Source organism: Chiloscyllium punctatum, chromosome 15 (genome assembly GCF_047496795.1).
Source record: "Chiloscyllium punctatum isolate Juve2018m chromosome 15, sChiPun1.3, whole genome shotgun sequence".
Taxonomy (NCBI): domain Eukaryota; kingdom Metazoa; phylum Chordata; class Chondrichthyes; order Orectolobiformes; family Hemiscylliidae; genus Chiloscyllium; species Chiloscyllium punctatum.
This window is the reverse complement of record NC_092753.1, coordinates 61,710,582-61,731,632: the sequence shown is the minus strand read 5'-3', so window position 1 is coordinate 61,731,632 and position 21,051 is coordinate 61,710,582. Positions and strand designations below refer to the sequence as shown.

Sequence of the window (21,051 nt, the reverse complement as noted above, 5' to 3'; positions counted from 1 at the left end):
GAGGTGAGGACATCAAAACTATACACAATACTCTTGATACAATCTCTGTACAATTGCAGTATGCATTTTTATTTCTGTAAATCAGATCCTCTCCATCCACTCAATTCACAACTCTGAAGAAATTCTTATCTCAAACTTATGACAGATCCCTTATTCTGAAATTATTTTTAGTTTTAGACTCCCTAGTCAGTGGAATCATCTACCTATTTACACAGTCAAGCCAATTTTGTGCAGTCCAATGAGGTCATTCTCTCGTCTACTCAATCTCACCTGAGGAGCACAATACCGATACCAGGAAGCAGTATGGTAAATGTTTATTGCACTCCCTCTCAGTTAGCATAACTTTCCTTCTGCAAGGAGGCCAAAATGTACCCCACAGTCAACTAGCCTTCTTCATTCTCTGGCAAACCCAACATAAAAAGTGCAATGCAGTGAAAAATTCATCTTGGCCCGTGGAATCATATTGTAAACCAGTTTTTCTTTGTGCCAATCAGATTACTAGCTTCAGGAAGAGATTGTGAGAAAATAGAAATTAAAAAAAAAACATCCCACTTGTATTCTCCTGAGTCAATGCACTAACTTATGGAAGTGCATTCTATATATTGAGCCATGCAGCTGAGTACCATAACATTTGTTGCTACCTTGTTGTACAGAACTTTTCACAAAGAATTTTACAGGCATTTATAATTAAAAACTTGAACTAATCTATGACTTCTTGCTTAAAGGACAGAAGAACTCAGACACCCACACCACTTTAGGTTCCAGAAAGCAAGGTATTGTTTTGTAACAATATTTCTATATTTTGCCACCACTAAACTAGCACAGACAGGATATCCTACATGAATTATTCTCAAGATTTCTTGTTCTTTACTTTTATTTTGTTTTATAAAAAGAAAATATCTGAAGTAAAATTATTTAATAAGATTTGGTAATTTTAGGGTAATCAGGGTAATGGCATGAATACAGAATTCCTGACTAGCAAAACTTAAAGTGGATGTTTAGCTACAATCCAAGTGGCTTGCGAGACAAGATGACAAAATCAAACTTTTGTTCGAACCACAGTTATAGCTCCGCTTGCCATCCACAGAGTATTTTTTTCTACTAACGTGCCATTTACACTGATTCAGAGATGCTTCACACAGACCCCAAGGTAGGTTTTTTTTTGTATAGATAGAGTTAGCATAACACTCTCCCTGAAGCAGAAATACATAGATTTATGTCCCATTCTATAATCCAGGTTTATATTCCAGTGTTGTCAGAAAGAATGCTACACCAGAGATTGTTTGCATCTCATCTGAAAGACTGAGTCCCCATTTGCCTCCTTAAAAGATCCTATGGTAGGATTTTGACAGACAGCAGGAGAGTTATTCATCACTCAACCAAAACAGTGTGGTCATTTTCATGTAGCTGTATGCAGAAACTTTTTGGTTCACTCACTGGCTGCCATGTTTCCATATAATATGATTATACAGCTATTGGGGTACTTTTGATATGAAGAACTGGGAGAATGCCAAGGCACTGAAAAATACTAAAGAAGTAAAAGGAATTTATCATCCTTTGCTTCTTGAGAGAGACCAATGATAATTATTGCCGGAGGATTACAATCAGACATTTAAAAGATAGCAAATTAGCATTTTGTAATTCCAACTTGGGTTTGGGCTAGTTAGCATAAAAATTGAATTTTTGTGACCGGATTTTAACAATTCATTTAAAAACATTAAACAAAGAAACATGCTTAAACATTACAATGGCCTATACACAGATGGGAAGGTATGTTAACTAGATGCAGATGGAAGTTTGGATTCCCATTAGAAAGAGATCTATGTTTATGCATTTTCCTTTGCAGAGTTCATTAAAATTTTGGAAAAGTAAAATAGACAAAAGTTAACTTTGAGTAGCCTGGCAATGAAAATGGGCCAGACACAGCTTTCTACTTCTCTATCTGACATAGATGAAACCTGGCACATTATGGAACAAGGCTATGAACAGTTGCATTTGGTTAAATTCAGCATCCCTTGCTAATTGATTCACTGCATATCATATGGAACAACTGGTCTTCTCACTTCAGCAGGTACAAAAACAAATTGCATGGTAGTACAGAAGTTAAACATTAAAAAGAGACAAGTCAAAGATTTTCTTCTTGTACTCATTAATAAAATTAAAAGTCAACTGTTTTGTTTCATATCCAGGTTAATGATGACCCAATCAGCACCCTCTTCTCATTCTGTATAAATTGGTGCCCCTTTTTCCCAAGTCTGTTTTTTGTGTTCTAGTTTTGATCAGTGCAGGATAAAGACCTTCAATTTCTTGTCTCCTTCCAGTTACATGTGTTTTAGAGAGAAAAAACAAACACCTAGGTAAACTCACCTTTACAAAACAAAGAGGCAAAAATGCTACATAGTAGGCACTAAACAGGGAATTGAAGAGAACCTCTTTTATCCTTTTATTAAAATCTGCTTTTAGACATTCAACCTCATTTCGAATAAGGTCTGGGGAGAGGGGGCAAGTGTGAGCAGGGATAGATGTTGGGTTATTGAACTGTTCTCTGAATGATTCTCGGAGGAGTGTGAAAAAGTCCTTTGGCCTGACCATGACTGTTTCTAGCTGGTCATTTAACAGGAAGCCACATTCAGCCGGTAATGGTTGAGTCCTATTTTCCTGGTGGAAACAACACAGTGGCACGTAAACACCAAATCTGAAAAAGAAGTGAGAAAACCACCAGTGACTGAAATTACAAATATAATGGCAATCCTGTTAAAATAGAAATTAGTAAATCCAGAGGAAATTAACAGATTTAATTTGTTCAATTAGCCCATTATGCAATTATTACTACTTATGATTCAGAGCCTGTCCTATGGGCATTGTAACATTTGGCGTGGCACGGTGGCTCAGTGCTTAACACTGCTGCTTCACAGCACCAGGTTCAATTCCAGCTCGGGCAACTGCCTGTGTGGAGTTTGCATGTTCTCCCCTTGTCTGCGTGGGTTTCCTCCGGGTGCTCCGGTTTCCTCCCACAATCCAAAGGATGTGCAGGCCAGGTGAATTGACCACACTAAAAATTGTATTAGGTGCATTAGTCAGAGGGAAATGGGTCTGGGTGGGTTACTCTTCAGAGGGTCTGTGTGGACTGGTTGGGCCGAAGGGCCTGTTTCCACACTGTAGGGAATCTAATCTAAAAAAGGTATGAACTGAACAACTTTGGCCCAGATTATTCTTTTGTTTCACTTACCTAACCTATGTACTACTGAATGGCTGTTGCTTTGGATTGGTGTCCAAAGAAGGTTTGCAACAAACTAAAAATCACCTGTACTGAATCTAAAATATTAGACTATTTTGCTTATGTGTGGTCCATGAAATAAGAGAGTTTATAAATTTCAATCATTTTTCTTATTACAAAATCAGAATGAAAGCACCTTTCAGTATACCTGCCTCCCATAGCTTATCCTTCCCTTCAAAAATCTCTGTTCAACGTGCTAGATTTTATTTCACTCTTGATTCTTTTACAGGATGTGAGCATCTCTGGCAAAGCCAACATTTTCACTCCACCCTGATAAAAAGGTGATGTACAGCATGGAAACAGACCCTTCGGTGCAACTCGTCCATGCCAACCAGATATCCCAACCCAATCTTGTCCCATTTGTCAGCATCTGGCCCATATGCCTCCAAACCCTTCCTATTTATAAAAGGCATCTGGATGGATGTATGATGCAATTGTACTAGCCTCCACCACTTCCTCTGGCAGCTCATTCCACACACATACCACCCTCCGCATCAAAAGGTTACCTTTTAGCTCTCTTCTATATCTTTCCCCTCTCACCCCAAACCTCTAGTTTTGGACTCGCCCACCCCAAGGGAAAGACCTTGTCTATTTACCCTTTCCATGCCGCTCATGATTTTATAAACCTCCATAAGGTCACCCCTCAGCCGCTCCAGGGAAAACAGTCCCAAGTATTCAACCTCTCCCTATAGCTCAAATCCTCCAATCCTGGCAACATCCTTGCAAATCTTTTCTGAACCCTTTCAAGTTTCACAACATCTTTCTGATTGGAATATTGCATGCAATCTGGTCTCCTTCCTAAGTGACCTAACCAATGTCCTGTACAGCCACAACATGAACATGAAATCTTTTTGAATCACTTGAGTCCATCTGATGCAGGTATGTTATTGTTGTTAGGAAAGGTGTTCCAAAGTTTTGCCCGATGACAGTGAAAGAACAGCAATTTTGTTTCCTATTAACAGGCTCTGGCAATCACTGGCTAGGTCAGAATTTATTGCCCAGAGCACAGTTAAAACTGAGAATGCTACTGGATCTGGAGTCCCATGTGATCCAGACCAAATAAGGATGGTAGATTTCCTTTCCATAGTGAACCAGGTGGGTTTATATAAAAATTCAGAGTGGTGATATGGGTTCTGCCTTTATTCCAGATTTTTAATGGAATTCAAATTTCAACCTCTGTTATGCGGAATTCAAACACATATCCCCACAACATTAACCCAGGGTTCTAGATCTGCAGTGACATTACCAATACGCCACTATTTTCCCTAGTTCATAATGTGTGGGGCTTGGAGGGGAACCTGGAGGTGGTGATGCTCCTATGCATCTTGTCCTTCTGGATGATAATGATCCTGGGTTTCAAAAGTGTCAAAGCAGTTACTCATTTCAGTTTTGGCAGTCAAGCAGGCCTTGGCTACTTAATCTTTGTTTTCTTTCAAAGAGTCACAAGCAAAACACAAATTCACCAGCTTTCTAAACACAAAGTCTGGTATTACTGTCAAAGTTCTCCACAAAGCAATTGACTTGAACAATTCCACAGAAAAGTTACAAATCCAATTTGATTTTAATCATAGAACCATACAGTATAGAAGAGGGGAGGTCACTCAGTTCATCACAATTTTGTCAGCTCTTCAATCAATCTATTCAATTTGTCCTATTCTCTTGTATTTTCCTCAAAATGCCTACAAAGGTTCCCTGTTCAACTACATAACTAAATATTTGAGACATACCATTCAACCTGCTTCTAATACTATTTCAGTGTGTACCCAGACCATAGCTCACTACACAAAAAGTCTCATTGCAACAAGCCCCAAAAAGATTATTCTTATATTATTAATCAATTGTATCTTCTTGTGAGACAGTGGTTTTTACCATGGCAGTGAACTCTTAAATGTTGCCAATCATCATGTTGTTTTTGACCCAGACAGTGAAAACACTTTCTCCCCACTTTGTCTGAATTTAGATAATCTCTTCAGTGTACTGAGGTCCTTACATCCTTAAAGAGAATTAATCTTTTGGCACAACATTTCAGTTGAGGCTTTACCAGAGGTTTTTATATATATCACTGAACTCTAGTCCTATATTAAAAATAAAATCAGATCCTTGGCTTCCTTAAGAAAGAAAAACAGCTATGCTGCATCACCACATCATGATATAAACACCATCCCCTGAAGATCTGTATCTAACACAAGAATGGATCTCAGAGGATCATGATTAGATGAAGCACTCATTATAATTTTTATACATTGTTTTAGAAAACAGTTAATGTTAAAAACTGAAATTTTAATGAACCATTTAGAAGAATTGATAAACAAAAAACATTTTTTCCTAACAGCCAGCAGTAAAAATTACATACAGAATACTTACGGGTATCCAAGGAAAAGGAGATTTAGTACAGAATGATTCCGAATAAGATTGACAAGTGTCCAGCACAGTATCCAGCCACACAACGTTAGCAGTACCAAACGGGCCACTATCAACAAAGTGTACCACACTATAGAGGTTGTACTTGTTTGAGACGCCTGCAAGAAAGAATGATATTAACTGGCTAGATTTAAAATTTGAATCATGTCTAGATCAAGTAATTAAATAAAATTTTACACCAATTAACAGGAAATCAATCTAATCAGTTCTGCAAACAAAGTCTGCGGATGGATACCTTTGGAATGTCTGCACGAGTACCATTTCTTTGGAGTCAGGCCAGGATAAAATAGCAAGTTTATGATAATGAATATTATCAGCAGCATTTTTACCTCAAAAAAACCCAACAAACCAAAATGGTAGAATAGAAGTAGGCACCTCAATGAGATGCAGGTATCTTTTGTGAAAAAAAAGCGATTCCGATATATTTCAATATCAGTTAATAGGAAACTCTAATCCAATTTTTGCAATTTCAGAACTGCACGAAGCTCACTGAAGCCTGGAAAATTAAAACAGTGATGCACCAGGTTATTGATGATACTTTACATTGTACAAATAATCTAGTTGTAACACCCAAACATGCTCTTATGAAATTAAGTAATAAACTATGAAGATTTCCAAACTGAAATGGAAAAAGATAACACTATGCCACTAGTTTGCAATTTTTATTTTTTGAAAAGAATCACATTATAGGTTGACACTAGCTTCTACTCAGCCAGGCATACACATAGTTCTTGCCACAAGGTAGTCAGAAGACTGTTTTGAAGATGACAAATATGTCCACATACTAAACTCACCTCTGAAACAAGGGTCCAAACCAGTCGTCGGGCCAACATTATAGTAATAAATGCTGCCAAATGATAGTCAATCAGATGAAAGCTCTTTAAAGAAAGAAAAGTTAAATATTTAAGCAAAATGATCACTCATTATTACATAAAAAACATTTGCACAGATTGTGTTATTAAAGGCAGAAATGCAACTTCAACATCAGACATCAAGCTACAAAAACAACAATATTCTGTTTAAGACAAAAAAGTCCCAAGAGGACACAGACATTTTAGGGATGTTCTCAGGGCATTCTTGAACTGATCCTACATCCCCACTGATTCATAGGAGCCTCTAGGCTGCAAGAACTCAAAATAGAAAAGCAGCTTGTAGAGGGCACTGAGCAAGATACTTTTATCAAGAGTATGTGGAGGTCAAGATCCGAGAGATAGTGGACCTCCCAAAGTAACTGTCTGCTGCTTCAAACATTACTTGGTAGCATCTGCAACACACACATTGTACTTGTTAGCCATATTACGCTGATCGGAAGTGGAATAAGTCGTTCACGACCCCGCCTACCTAAGGATTATTAGCCTCATCAGTCTTTGTACTGATTGCAGACCAGCCAGAAGTCCTCACAAACATTTTATGAAATGCAATCTATGAATCAAAGTCAACAAGTAGGATAGTCAGATTGGATATGTATTCAAGCTACAGAACTGCATGAATATTAAGTTCAATGCAATAATATACTTTGCATCTAAACTCCTGAGAATAGAGACATCAGTTAAATTAATTGACGAAGCAATATAGGATTAAAATGAATGCCTTGTATATGAACTTCAGCATGGAGAGAACATGGAGGTTTGTAAGCAGAGAACTTTTTGCAGTTTCAGAATATGAATGATTAATAGTATTACTTATTTTCAACCATGTTGTAGTGATCATCCCGGAGATCAGAGTGAGACGTAAGCAGCTGAAATTCACTCAAATTTGAAATAAAAGAACTTCACCTTTCGAGATTCCAAGATTCTAGAATAGGCATGAGGGGATGAAGAATGAGGGGAGATCAAAATGAGGTATAGAACAATGAGGGGACATCAAATTGATGTATTCAAGATAATAAAAGGTGTGAATAAAATAGACATGGAGTGGATGCTTCCTCTTGTGGGGCATTCTGGGACAAGAGGTCATTGTATTATATTTGCTACCCCTTATCCTAAGACTGAGTTGAAGAGAAACTACTTCTCCCAAAGGATTTGAATCCTTGGAATTCACTATCCCAAAGTGCGGTGGATGTTGGGACGGGAGTAAAATTTAAAGGGGGTGTTAGACACATTTTTAGTTTCTAATGGGTTGAAGGGAAATGGAGAAAAGACAGGAAAACAGGAGTGAGGAGCATATCAGCCATGAGTGAATAGCATAAATCCTGCTCCTATATCTTATGAAATTTTATGCACACATTGCTGAAACTCACTAAAATCAAATACTTAATTGTAAAACTGATCAAAAATAATCTATTCAAAATGAAAGTTACTTCAAAACAAAGGAAAGAAAAATCCCCATCCAGCTCAGTTACAAATTCCCTACTCTAGATTTAGAGCGTCAAACCATTGCTTGCAGCATTGAATGTTCTGTATATTCTCACTAGTATCTCAAGACACACATGGTTTAAAACAGGTGACCCAAAATTTATCTTTTTTTAAAAAAATCATTCACAGGATGAGGGCACCACTGATTAGGCTAGCATTTATTGCCTGCCTCTAATTGCCCAGAGGGATGATCGTCTTTAAGAACTAGGTTTCTTCAGTGAATGATTTCTTGCAAAAGCACCTTGTTCCCACTAACTTATCATATGACCAAATTGTATGGAGTAAACAATAAATAGGAAAAAAAAAAAGAGTCCAAATGAAGTCAGTTACAGGACGGGTAAATAACGGGTCTTGTTGAGTTTTAGTCTTTGGTTTCAAAGAAGTTTGCTGCTTTCATGCACAGTTCAATTGGTATGCTGGATACGGAGTAAAAGGACAGAGAAAATCTGATAATTGAATAACTAACAGAGTTTACCTTTTGGAATTGCTTGGCTGAGAAAGGCAAGATTTGAAAACAAATAAATACAGTAACATGGCATGTTTGAGTCAAGGGTGACAATACTAGCAATGCCTGTGTTGAGCTGGGAGTCTACATTCATGGGATAATTAGAGCAAACCTGAAAGGATAACTTTGCAAGTAGTGAGTGGAAGCCCTTGAAATCTCAACCCTAACAGGAACCTTTGAAGCAGTACCAAACTAATTGGTTAACCTAACAATTTCTGATAACTATCGGACTTGAGCTTATTGTGGATGTAAGTCAAATGGGCATAGAAGGAAAGTGGAATTAAGAAGTTTAGTTAAAGTATGTGTTCCTTGTATTTTTAATACCTTTCACTAAAACAAAAAGTGATCACTTAAGGCAAAATATAGCTCTAAGTAAATCATTCCTTCTTCATTTCCTGAAAAAGGGCTTATGCCCGAAACGTCGATTCTCCTGCTCCTTTGATGCTGCCTGACCTGCTGCGCTTTTCCAGCAACACATTTTTAAGCTCTGATCTCCAGCATCTGCAGTCCTCACTTTCTCCAAATATTTAATCAGCAAAGGAATTAAGAATCGCAGGAAAAAGGCAGGAAAGTAATTTTGAGGATTATCAAATAAGCCATGATTTCATTGAATGGCAAAGATAACTTGGGCTGAATGACCTACTTCTGCTTCTCATATGGTAATTCTCTTATAACATCATACTTCTATTCCCACGTGATCTCACTTGTCATGCAAGACCAGCACCATTTAAACTAATGGGGCTGGAATCCATGTTATAGCCAATAAAGTAAGGAAAGTTAGTGTTCTATAAATATCCATCTTAATTCAGCAATCGTGTTAAAGCCAATTCAAGTTGTAGAAACATGTGCTATAGGAGAACCACCTGTAATTATAGTGATAAATACATTATTCAATTTGAACAGATACACTGGACTTTATTTCATTGCTTAGTTGAACGCAAACATTACAACCCATGTATTGTGCACGATGAACTCTAACGGACAGATAGTTACAAGGTCTCATTATTTGGACTTCATAGCAAAAACAAAAACTCACCAGTGAGGTAGAAGCTGCAGGGTGATTGTATGGAAACCACCAGACTGTTTTATAGATGTTAATGTACTGGACAAGGAGGGCCATTAGCAAGTAAATGAAAAAAAGAAGCTCAAAGACAAGGCATCCATCTGTTGGAAGGTCAGGAATACGGCAGTGGCGGACAGGTTCTGGGGTTATCAGGGCAGTGATGGGAGGGGCTGACAGACCAATGGCACTGCCATTCCTGAAAAGGGAAAAAGAAAACTCACTGTAACACAAGTAAAGATTTTAAACAATATAATTTAAAGTAGCTCCACTGATTTGTTAAAATGCATGAAAACAAAAGTGCCTTCAAAATTTAATTTGCTAAAGGGACAAATCTCAGAAATATCCCCCAAGGATTCAGGATTTTTCATAATTTTTAAGTGGATGCATTACAATGAAATCACATGCTCATTAAATGCGAATTCCCCAAGGTCACTTTAGTTTATCGTAAATCGACGAACTTAACTAGTTTTAACAGTCAAAACATATTTATTATCTTTGCAGAATAGCTAAACCATAAATTAGAAAGCTTAACTCCTCAGAGCCCATGCATTTGATTCATGAGTATGATCAAATACTAGGCATCCAACATAAAGTACAAATAGATTTTGTATCATCTTGACACACAAAAGAGAAGTGGAAGAAGCCCCCCCCCCCCCATTTTAAGAGTGACATCTGTAGCAAGCACACCTGCTGATTTAAAATGTCTTTCTCAAGGAAAGAGAGAGCATTGCACTAAGCACACTGGGATAAAAATTTACAGGTGATTAAAAATAAATTACAAATGGAAAACATGAAATCAATCTTTTGCATTAATAACCTGGAAATTATTAAAAATAAGTGATTTGGTGGCCAAACAGTGCAGTTTAAATTTTTGCAACTAGATGGAACTAGTGCACTTTATAATTGCTAGAGAAATAGGACCTCCCCAAGCATTTTTTGTTTATGTGGAATACATCGGCATGTACCATGGAGCTCAAGGTCAATGACGTGCAAAAGCTCAAAATCATGTCCCCACATTTTTCCTTCAAGTAATTTGCTGACACAAACAGAACATTTGTTTTGGTGATGATATTGATACCAATAAAGCAACAACACTTTCCAAGCCTTCCAGTTTGAAAGAATTCAAATGAAAAAAAATGAGCAAAACTAAAAACTGATTTAAGTTGCGCAGAGTTTCAAAAGGAAGACAGAAGTAGTTTGGAATAGGATTATTCTGAAAAGCAAGAGCTAGTAATAAGACTATGATTAATTAAGTATTCACAAATAAAAAGACAGGTAAATTCTGAAAACTAGGGAGGAGAACTATAAGAGCTTGTTGCAACAAAACAAAATGATATGGGAATGTTAGAGCTCAAGCAATCTCTATAAGAAAATTCTATTTAGCCAGAAACCTGCACTTATCACAGGAAATGGGATCCAGGGTTACAGAATGTATTTTCATGGAATGTGGCAGGTTATTACATACTTAATATATGAATGGTTGTTCAGAATCAACACACCACTATTTGGAAGTTGATCACCATCTAAAGAAAGATAATAACTCAATCAAATGATGTGTAATTGTATGGTGAGGACTTTCTAGATGACCCTGAGCCATAGAAACAAGTGTCACTCAGTTGGACCTTAGATCTTGGTTCGCAGAGCTCATACAAGGAAACTGTTTAAAAGGTGAGGGGAGAGAGACCGCTCTTGACATCAAGGGCTGCATTTGACCAACTGTGGCATCAAGCAGCCCTAGCAAAACTGGAATCAATGGATATCTGCTGATTGGAGTAATACTTGGCATATAAGAAAATGTTCATGGCTGTTAGAGGTCAGTCAACCCAGCTCCAGGATGTCCTGCAGGAGTCCCTCAGGAGTGTGTCCTAGGCCCAAACATCTTCAACTGCTTCAGTCATCTTTCTGCCATCATAAGGTCAGAAGTGGGGATGTTTTCTGATGACAGCACAGTGTTCAGCACCATTTGTGACTCAGATACTGAAGCAGCTCAAATGCAACAAGATCTGGACAATATCCAGGCTTGGGCTGACAAGTGGCAAGTAACATTTGTGACACAGGAATGTCAGGCTATGATCATCGCCAATAAGAGACAATTTAACCACCAACCTGTAACATTTAATGGTGTTACTACTGAATTCCCGACTAATCATCATCCTGGGAGTTTCAGTTGACCAGAAACCGAACTGGAGTCACTACAAACACACAGGCTACAAGAACAAGTCAAAAGGCTAGGAATACTGCGGTAACTCACCTCCTGACTCCCCATCTACAAGAGACAAGTCAGCAGAGTGATGGAAAGCTTGCCTGGATGGGTATAGCTAAAGAAGCTTGACACTATCTAGGCCAAAGCTACTGCTTGACTGGCAACACATCCACAAGCATCCATTCCCTCAACCAATGCTCAGTACACACTGCTATTACTACTATTACCTATAAAGATGCAGTGCAAAAATTCAAAGATCCTCAGACAGCACTGTTCAAATCCACAATCACTTCCATCTAGAAGGGAAAGGGCAGCACATACTTGGAAACACGACCACCTGGATTCCCCTACAAGCCACCTACTATCCTGACTTGGAAATATATCATCTGTCACTGGGTCAAAACCCTAGAATTCCCTCCCTTAATGGCATTTTGGGTCAACCCACAGCAGGTGGACTGTTTAGGAAGGCAACTCACTAACATTTTCAAGGACAACTAAAGGTGGGAAATAAATACTGGCCAGCCAGTGACATCTACATCCATCAGATGAATAAAAAGTTGCCTTGTTGAGCACTATAGCACGGCCTCACTGACTTGAGCCTGCTACAAGCCTTCTGACTTGCAGTTTCTTCCTGTGTAGCAAGATTGTGGAGATCTGAAGCAGTGTCCCCTGTCCACACCTACCAGGTCCCAGACCATGAGCTGTCTGAAAGCATTACTGCCCCACCCCCCACAAACATATGGCAGCCAGAATGGCAAGGCCCTCACAACGAGGAGAATGTCACAGGACAGCCACCAAAATCCATTCAAATCAGAGTGACCATCTCCCTCCACAGCCAGCTCAGATAAGTCCAGCATCTTCTCTACTTTACCCCACTGGCCTCAAGCCATGATCTGCCAAAAGGAACTCTGCAGCTCTGACTGCCTTCACAGGAAGAGGCAGAGAATTGCTAGTGATTCAGGGACAAGCACCACCAAGCTAGCCAGCAGCAAGTGAGGGAGGCCAAGGTCCCTCAACCAACCAAGGAAGAGAGACAGACTGAGTACTGGCCTGGAGGAGACTGTAGAGGCAGAGGCAGCCAGCAAGGGGCACTGTAGCTCTTTAAAGACACTCCAAAAAAGTGGCCACAATGCTATCAGGAACAAGTGAGGGCTCCAGCTGGCAGTTCTGCAACACAATGAGAAAAAGGGCTGCCATAAAAGATCCTGGCTGAAAAATGTGTTGCTGGAAAAGCATAGCAGGTCAGGCAGCATCCAAGGAGCAGGAGAATTGATGTTTCGGGCATAAGCCCTTCTTCAGGAATGAGGACAGTGTACCAAGCAGGCTAAGATAAAAGGTAGGGAGGAGGGACTTGGGGGAGGGGCATTGGGAATGCAATAGGTGGAAGGAGGTTAAGGTGAGGGTGATAGGCCGGAGAGGGGGAGGGGGCAGGGGCGGAGTGGTCGGGAAGAAGATTGCAGGTCAAGAAGGCGGTGCTGAGTCCGAGGGTTGGGACTGAGTTAAAAAGGTGGGGGGGGAGGGGAAGTGAGAAAGCTGGAGAAATCTGCATTCAATCCCTTGTGGTTGGAGGGTTCCTAGGCCGAAGATGAGGCACTCAGGAAAGAATACAAGGATGTTGCCAGGGTTGGAGGATTTGAGCTCTAGGGAAGAGGCTGAATAGGCCGGGGCTAATTTTCCCTGCAGCGTCTACAGCTTAGGGTGACCTGATAGAAGTTTATAAAATCATGACAGGCATAGAGAGGATGAATAGTCAAGGTCTTTTTCCCAGGAATGGGGAGTCCAAAGCTAGAGGGCATAGGTTTAAGGTGAGAGAGGAAAGATTTAATAGGGACCTAAGGGGCAACCCTTTCACATGGAGGTGGTGCATATATGGAATAAGCTGCCAGAGGAATTGATAGAGGCTTGCACAACATTTAAAAGGCATCTGGATGGCTACATAAAGAGAAAGGGTTTGGAAGGATATGGGCCAAATGCTGATAAATGGAACAAGATTAATTTAGAATAGCTGGTTGGCACAGACAAGTTGCAACTGAAAGTCTGTTTCACCTCTATGACACTGCTTGGGAAGTTTAAGGAGAGTCTAAAATTTAGAACCAGACGTTTCAGGTTAGAAATGCAAAGTATGATAGAATTTTTTAAACTTCTTTTAAACAGCAACCAATACTAGATCGGTTGTAAATTCTACATTTGAGATTAATCAGGTTTTGACAGTCTGAATTGAATGGCAAAACAGATTAAGGCAGCTGGAAGACCCTCACTTTCTGATCTTCCTAATCATAATTGAACATCATAAAGCACAGTATCACGGTGGTACTGCTGAACTCAAACGTCCTCAGTAGAAGTAGAATTCACAGGAGTCATGGACAAGAGTTTAGAATTCTCAGTATTTAAATTATAAAAACTAACTTTCCTCTTTCATAATTTTAGATTCTTTCAAACCAAAAAGTATAAAATTTTCCCAAGTGAAAGCCATCCAAAAGAAAATCAAGTTTTCAGAATAATTTGATACAACATAAAGCTTTCTGTCGTCAGCAATTATCTAATCTCAGCCTGAGCAACAGGACAGGAACTCAATGTTCCAAGGCCTTGGAAAATATGAAAAAAAGGGAAACGTGTCTTCAATTTCCACTCATCTACAGGGGACAAGGGAGTAAATAAACCAAACATACAAAGTTTCTTGACAGGCTTGTTTGAAAGTATTACTTTTATTTTTCTCAATGGAAAATATGTACAAGACAATGCAATTACAGAGTATCCAACTGTATCCAACTTGCATTTGTACAATCCTTGAAAACATGAACATCAACTCTTAAAATTACAACACATCAGTCATTCCTTAATTCTGGGCATCTAACTTTACGCAAGATCTGTAAATTGTATAGGTTTTTAAATCTAATATTCTAGTGCTCGACATTGCTGCATTTTCTTGGAGATATATAGTTCAGATATGAACTATATATGCAAAAAAAGTCAACCAAACACAAACATTCACTGACTACAGACTAAACATGGATGGTGGTCTCTGACCTACTTCAAATTTTTACAAACTTACCTCTATGCAATTATTTATATTTTGACTTGTTTCCTCATAATGAACAATCCTAGATGTTGAAATTCTCTGTAGGTGCAGTCTATCTGAGCTGATAGATAACATTTGTTAATTATGTCTACTTGACTTGCCTTTATCATCGCGAAACAAATTGTCCGGATCTCCATCCCAGTTCAAGTACAACAGAAAAACTGGAGGACATTATTCTGTATGATGAATGTGTCTAATCTGTAAATTTAGTTCCGATAACCCACCTCAAAAACATTTCAAATGGTCTAGCAGTCAGTCTGTTGCGGAGTTAATAGCAATCACAGCATGGGAAAAGCATGGTGTCTTGATTTTAACTCTTAAATGGCAACAATGGTCAGATGTTTGGTGTGAACTTTCCCAAAGGTGTTCTATATCAACCAACTGAAATTTGTTTATTCTTTTTAAATAAGTCAAAGGATCATTCCTCAACAGTTTAGAGACACAAGGAAATACAAATCTCAGACACTATCTGTTCCCATATTTGACATTAATGTTTAAATATGAAATTATGTAAAACCAATGACTATAGATGCTGGAAACCAAAGTCTAGATTAGAGTGGTGCTGGAAAAGCACAGCAGTTCAAGAAGCATCCGAGGAGCAGTAAAAATCGACGTTTTGGGCAAAAGCCCATCATCAGGAATACAGGCAGAGAGCCTGAAGGGTGGAGAGATGAGTGAGAGGAGGGTGTCTGTATTCCTGATGAAGGCTTTTGCCCAAAAAGTCGATTTTACTGCTCCTCGGATGCTGCCTGAACTGCTGTGCTTTTCCAGCACCACTCTAATCTACATATGTCAAATATGCACTGTTAGCCCTCACAAACCAATATTTCTTTCATCAGATCGCCTGATGCGATCTGACCAAAACTCAACACTATGCTGAAATAAGAGCCTAGATTTCATTAGCTTTTTTCAGGAACATAGGTACAGGGGTTTGTCATTCAGCCCATCAAGTTTACTCTATCAATTCCAACAATCATGGCTGATCAAATACTTCAATACCTTTTACCCAGATTATCTCACTGATGATCAAAAATTTAAATCAACTACTACTACTACTACTCAAAGAATGAGCTGCGACAACTCTCTGGAATAGAGAATTCCAAGGATTCACAATAGTCCAGGTAAAAGAAATTCTCACCTCAGCCTAAATGGCATCCGCTTTACTTTTAAAGTGTTGTCACAGTTCTAGACTCTCCAATGAGGGGAAAATATCTTACTTGCATCCACCATGTCCATGCCTTTAAGCATTTTGTAAGTTTCAATGAGATCACCTCATTCTTCAAATTTCTCCAAAATACAGATCCAGTTTGGACTAGTCTCTCAGCAGCGAGCCTGTCCTATTCCAGGGTCAAGTCTAGCAAACTTTCGTGGCAGTCCCACTATGTCAAAAATATCATTTCTGCTTTACAGGGACCAAAACTGCACACACTATTCCAGGGTGTGTTTTTTTTCTAGGCACGTATGTGATGGAAACATAACTTCATTACTCCTGTGCTCAAATCCTCTTGCAATAAAAAAAAAGGTCAACATTCCATTAACTCCTTCCTAATAGCTGCTGAACCTTCATAGTCATAGAGCCACAGAGATATACAGCAGGGAAACAGACCCTTCAGTCCAACCTGTCCATACTGACCAGATATCCCAATCTAACTTTACATGCCAACACCCGGCCCATATCCCTCCAAACCATTCTTATTCACATACCCATCCAGATGCCTTTTAAACGCTGCAATTATACTACCCTCTTCCACTTCCTCTGGCAGCTCATTCCATACACGTACCACCCCTGCATGGAAAAATTGCCCCTTTAGTCTATTTTATATCTTTCTCCTCTCACCCTAAACCTATGCCCTCTAGTTCTGGACTCCCCCCCCCAACCCAGGGAAAAGATTTTGCCTATTTATCCTATCCATGCCCTCACCTTTTTATAAACTTCTATAAAAGGTCACCCCTCAGCCTCAGCCTCTCCCTATAGCTCAAATCCTTCAACCATGGCAACATCCTTGTAAATCTTTTCTGAACCCTTTCAAGTTTCACAACATCTTTCCGATAGGAAGGAGACCAGAATTGCACACAATATTCCAATAGTGGCCAAACCAGCAACACTCCCGAGGACCTTGTGTAAGTGTGCAAGTTCTGCTAAGATTTGCTTTCCAGCTGCAACATGACCTCCCAACTCCTGTACTCCATACTCTGACCAATAAAGGAAAACATACCAAATGCCATCTTCACTATCTTATCTACCAGAGACTCCACTTTCAGGGAGCTATGAACCTGCACTCCAAGGTCTCTTTGTTCAGCAACACTCCCTTACAATTAAGTGTATATGTCCTGCTAAGATTTGCTTTTCCAAAATGCAGCACCTCGCATTTATCTAAATTAAACTCTATCTGCCACTTCTCAGCCCATTGGCCCATCTGATCAAGATCCCGTTGTAATTGGAGGTAACCTTCTTTGCTGTCCACTACACCTCCAATATTGGCGTCAGCCGCAAACTTACTAATTATATTTCTTACGCGGACATCCAAATCACTTATGTAAATGATGAAAAGTAGTGGACCCAGCACCAATCCTTGTGGCACTCCACTAGTCACCGGCTCCAATCTGAAAAAAAAAACAAACCTTCACTGCCACCCTCTGTCTTCTATCTTTGAGCCAGTTCTATATGTTAGCCTTCACTGACTGATACCTAAATCCCTTTGCAACCTCAACATTTAAGAAATACTCTGCACATTTTGACCCAACAGATGGAATGGCGATATATTTCAAAGTCAGGATGGTGAGTGCTTGGATGGGAACTTGTAGGTGGTGTTCCCATAGATCTGCTGCCCTTGTTCTTTTACATGGAAGTGGTCATGGGTGTGGAAGGTGCTGAGGATCTTTGGTGTATGTCTGCAGTACATCTTATAGATAGACACACTGCTGCTACTGAGCGATGGTGGTGGAGGGAGTGGATGCTTGTGATTGTTGCGCCAATCTAGCAGGCTGCTTTGTCCTGGATGGAGTCAAGCTTCTTGAGTGTTGTTGGGGCTGCACTCATCTAGGCAAGTGAAGTGTATTCAATCACACTGCTGATGTGTGCCTTGTAGATGGTGGACAGGCTTTGAGGAGTCAGGTGGTGAGTTATTCACTGCAGTATTCCTAGCCTCTGACCTACCCTTGTAGTTAGTGTTTTTATGGGGAGTCCAGGTTAGTTTCTGGTCAATGATAACCCCCAGGATGTTGACAGTGGAAGATTCAGTGATGGTAACACTGCTGAATGCCAAGGGGCAGTGGTGAGATGGTCTCTTACTGGAGATGATCATAGCCTGGCATTTGTGTGGCACAAATGTTACTTGCCACCTGTCAGCCCAAGCCTGAATATTGTCCACTTAAGACCATAAGACATAGGAGCAGAAATTAGGCCATTCAGCCCATTGAATCTGTGCCACCATTCAGTCATGGCTGATAAGTTTTACAACCCCATTTCCCGCTTTCTCCCTGTAACCCTTGATACTCAAGAACCTATCAATCTTAAATACAATCCTCTGAACATGCAACCTTAGCCAGAATTCCCTCAGTTTCTTCATTTAGATCGTTAAATGTAGAAAAAGTGAAAAGTGGTGGTCTCAACACTGAGCCTTGCAGAACACCACTTGTCACTGGCTGCCATCCTGAGAAGGACTCTTATCCCCATTCTCTGCTCTCTTAGTTTACCCTGCCGCCCTCCTGTATGGCACCTTGTCAAAAGGCCTTCTTGAAGTCCAGATTGATAACATTCATTGGCTCTCCTTGGTCTAACATGCTCATTACTTCCTTCAAAAGACCTCCCCTTGATGAAACCATGCTGACTTTATCCTATTTTACCATATGCTTCCAAGTATGCAGAAATCTCATCCTTCACAATGGATTCCAGAATCTTACCCATGACCAACGTTAGGCTAAAATCGCTCTGTTATTTTCCAACTTTTGCCTTACTTCCTTTTTAAACAGGGTTGTCACTTTACTATTTCCCAGAGAACTGGAAAATCTCCGATTCCTGAAAGATCACTACTAACACCTCCACTCCATTTTCAACTATCTCTTATAGATTTCTGGGGTTATAATCCATCAGAATGCTCCACCTGCAGGCCGTTCAGTTTTTCTAACCGATAACCACCATAAATCAGCTCTGCCCCCTCACTCTTGAATTTTTGGGATATTACTCATGTCTTCCACTAGGAGGACTGACACGAGGTAATCATTCATTTCCTCAGTCAATTCCTTGTTCCCCACTACCATCTCTCCAACTTCATTTTCCAGCAGCCCAATTTCACCTTTGCCTCTCTTTTACCCTTTCTATATCTAAAGAAACTCTTAGTCTTCCTTTATACTACCGACTCACCTACCCTCACATTTAATCTTCTCCCTCCTTTTCATATGTTGTCTCTGTTGATCTTTGTTGGGCCGAGGACACTATTCTGAGAAACTCCTGTAGAGATGTCCTGAAACGGAGATGATTGACGTCCAACGACCAAGACCAAGACCAACTTCCAACATTTCAGGTATGACTCCCAACCATTGGATATTGTTGCCCCCCCGTATACCCACTGATTCCAGTTTTACTAGGGTTCCTTAAAGCTACACTTGGTCAAATGCAGCCTTGATGTCAAGGGCAGTCACTCTCACCTCACGTCTGGAATTCAGCTCTTTTGTCCATGTTTGAACCAAAGTTGTAGTGTGGTCAGAAGCTGAGTGGCCCTAACAGAACCTAACTGGGCATCACTGAGCAGGTGTTGTTTGATAGAACTGTTTATGACACCTTCCATCACTTTATGATGATTGAGAGTGAACTGATGGATTTGTCCTGCTTTCCATGTACAGGACATACTTGGGCAATTTTCCACATTGTCAGGTTGATACCAGTGTTGTATCTGTACTGGTTAGACAGCAGTGTGTTAGACATCTGTACTGGTGCGACAAGGTCTTGAGCATAAATCTTCAGTACCACTGCCAGAATGTTGTCAAGGCTCGTAGCCTTTGCAATGTCCTCCACGTGGCATTAAGAAACAGTTGGAGTAAATCAAAAATTGGCTTAAGACTGGTATCAGTAATGCTAGGGACCACTAGAGGAGGCAAAGATGGATCATCTATTCAACACTTCTGGCTGAAGATTGCTGCAAAAAGCTGATGTCCTGGGCTCTTCCTTCATTGAGAGTGGGGATATTTATGCAGCCTCCTCCTCCAGGGATTTGTTTAATTATCCACCACCATTCACAACTGGATGTGATCAGTTGATTGTAGGATCACTTAGCTGTGTCTATCACTTGTTGTTTATGCTGTTTGGCATGCAAGTAGTCCTGTTTGGTGGCTTCACGAGATTGACGTCTCATCCTCAGGTATGCCTGGTGCCGCTCCTGGCATGCCCTCCTGCCCTCTCCATTGAACCAGGGTTGATCTCCTGGCTTGATGGTAGTAGTTCAATGGGGGATATGTTGGGCTGAGAGGTTACATATTGTGCTGGAGTACAGTTGTGCTGCTGCTGATGGCCCACAACACCTTGTGGATGCCGTCTTGAGCTGCTAGATCTGTTTGAAGTCTGTTCCCATTTAGCATGGAGATAGTGCCACACAACATGATGGAAGTTATTCTCAATGTGAAGGTGAGACTTAGTCTCCATAAGGACTGTGCAGTGGTCATGCTTATTAATACTGTTATGGACAGATAAATCTGCAGCTTGCACATTGATAAGGATGAGGTCAGGTATGTTTTCCCATCCTTGTTGGTTCCCTCACCACCTACCATAGACCCAGCCTCGCAGCTATGTCCTTTAGGACCCAACCAGCTCAATCTGTACTACTGCTACTGAGCCATTCTTTGTGGTGGACATTGCAACCCCCCCCAACCCACAGTACATTTTCTGCCCTTCCCATCCTTAGTGCTTCCTCCAAGTGTTCAACATGGAGTACCAAATCATCAGCGGAGGGAGGATGGGACATGGTAATCAAAAGAGGTTTCCTTGCCCACACTTAACTTCAAGCCACAAGACTTGTCAATGTTGAGGACTCCCAGAGCAACTCTCTCCTGATTGTATACCACTGTGCCACCACCTATGCAGGGTCTGTCCTACAGTTAAGACAGGGCATACCCAGAGATGGTGATAGTGTTGTCTGGGACAGTGTCCGTAAGCT

General features: G+C 40.2%; 1 protein-coding gene across 4 annotated transcripts in view; it reads right to left on the bottom strand.

Annotated features, from left to right (window-relative positions):
• tmem39a (transmembrane protein 39A) overlaps window positions 1–21,051 on the bottom strand; it is a 70,721-nt gene that overhangs the window by 4,895 nt on the left and 44,775 nt on the right. For all 4 annotated transcript variants that reach the window (XM_072585274.1, XM_072585273.1, XM_072585275.1 and 1 more), the window contains 4 exons: window positions 9,594–9,816; window positions 6,493–6,576; window positions 5,642–5,796; window positions 2,368–2,695 (listed from right to left, as the gene is read on the bottom strand). In XM_072585274.1, the coding sequence (XP_072441375.1) occupies window positions 2,368–2,695; window positions 5,642–5,796; window positions 6,493–6,576; window positions 9,594–9,816 (790 nt within the window). The remainder of the gene's footprint in view (window positions 1–2,367; window positions 2,696–5,641; window positions 5,797–6,492; window positions 6,577–9,593; window positions 9,817–21,051) is intronic.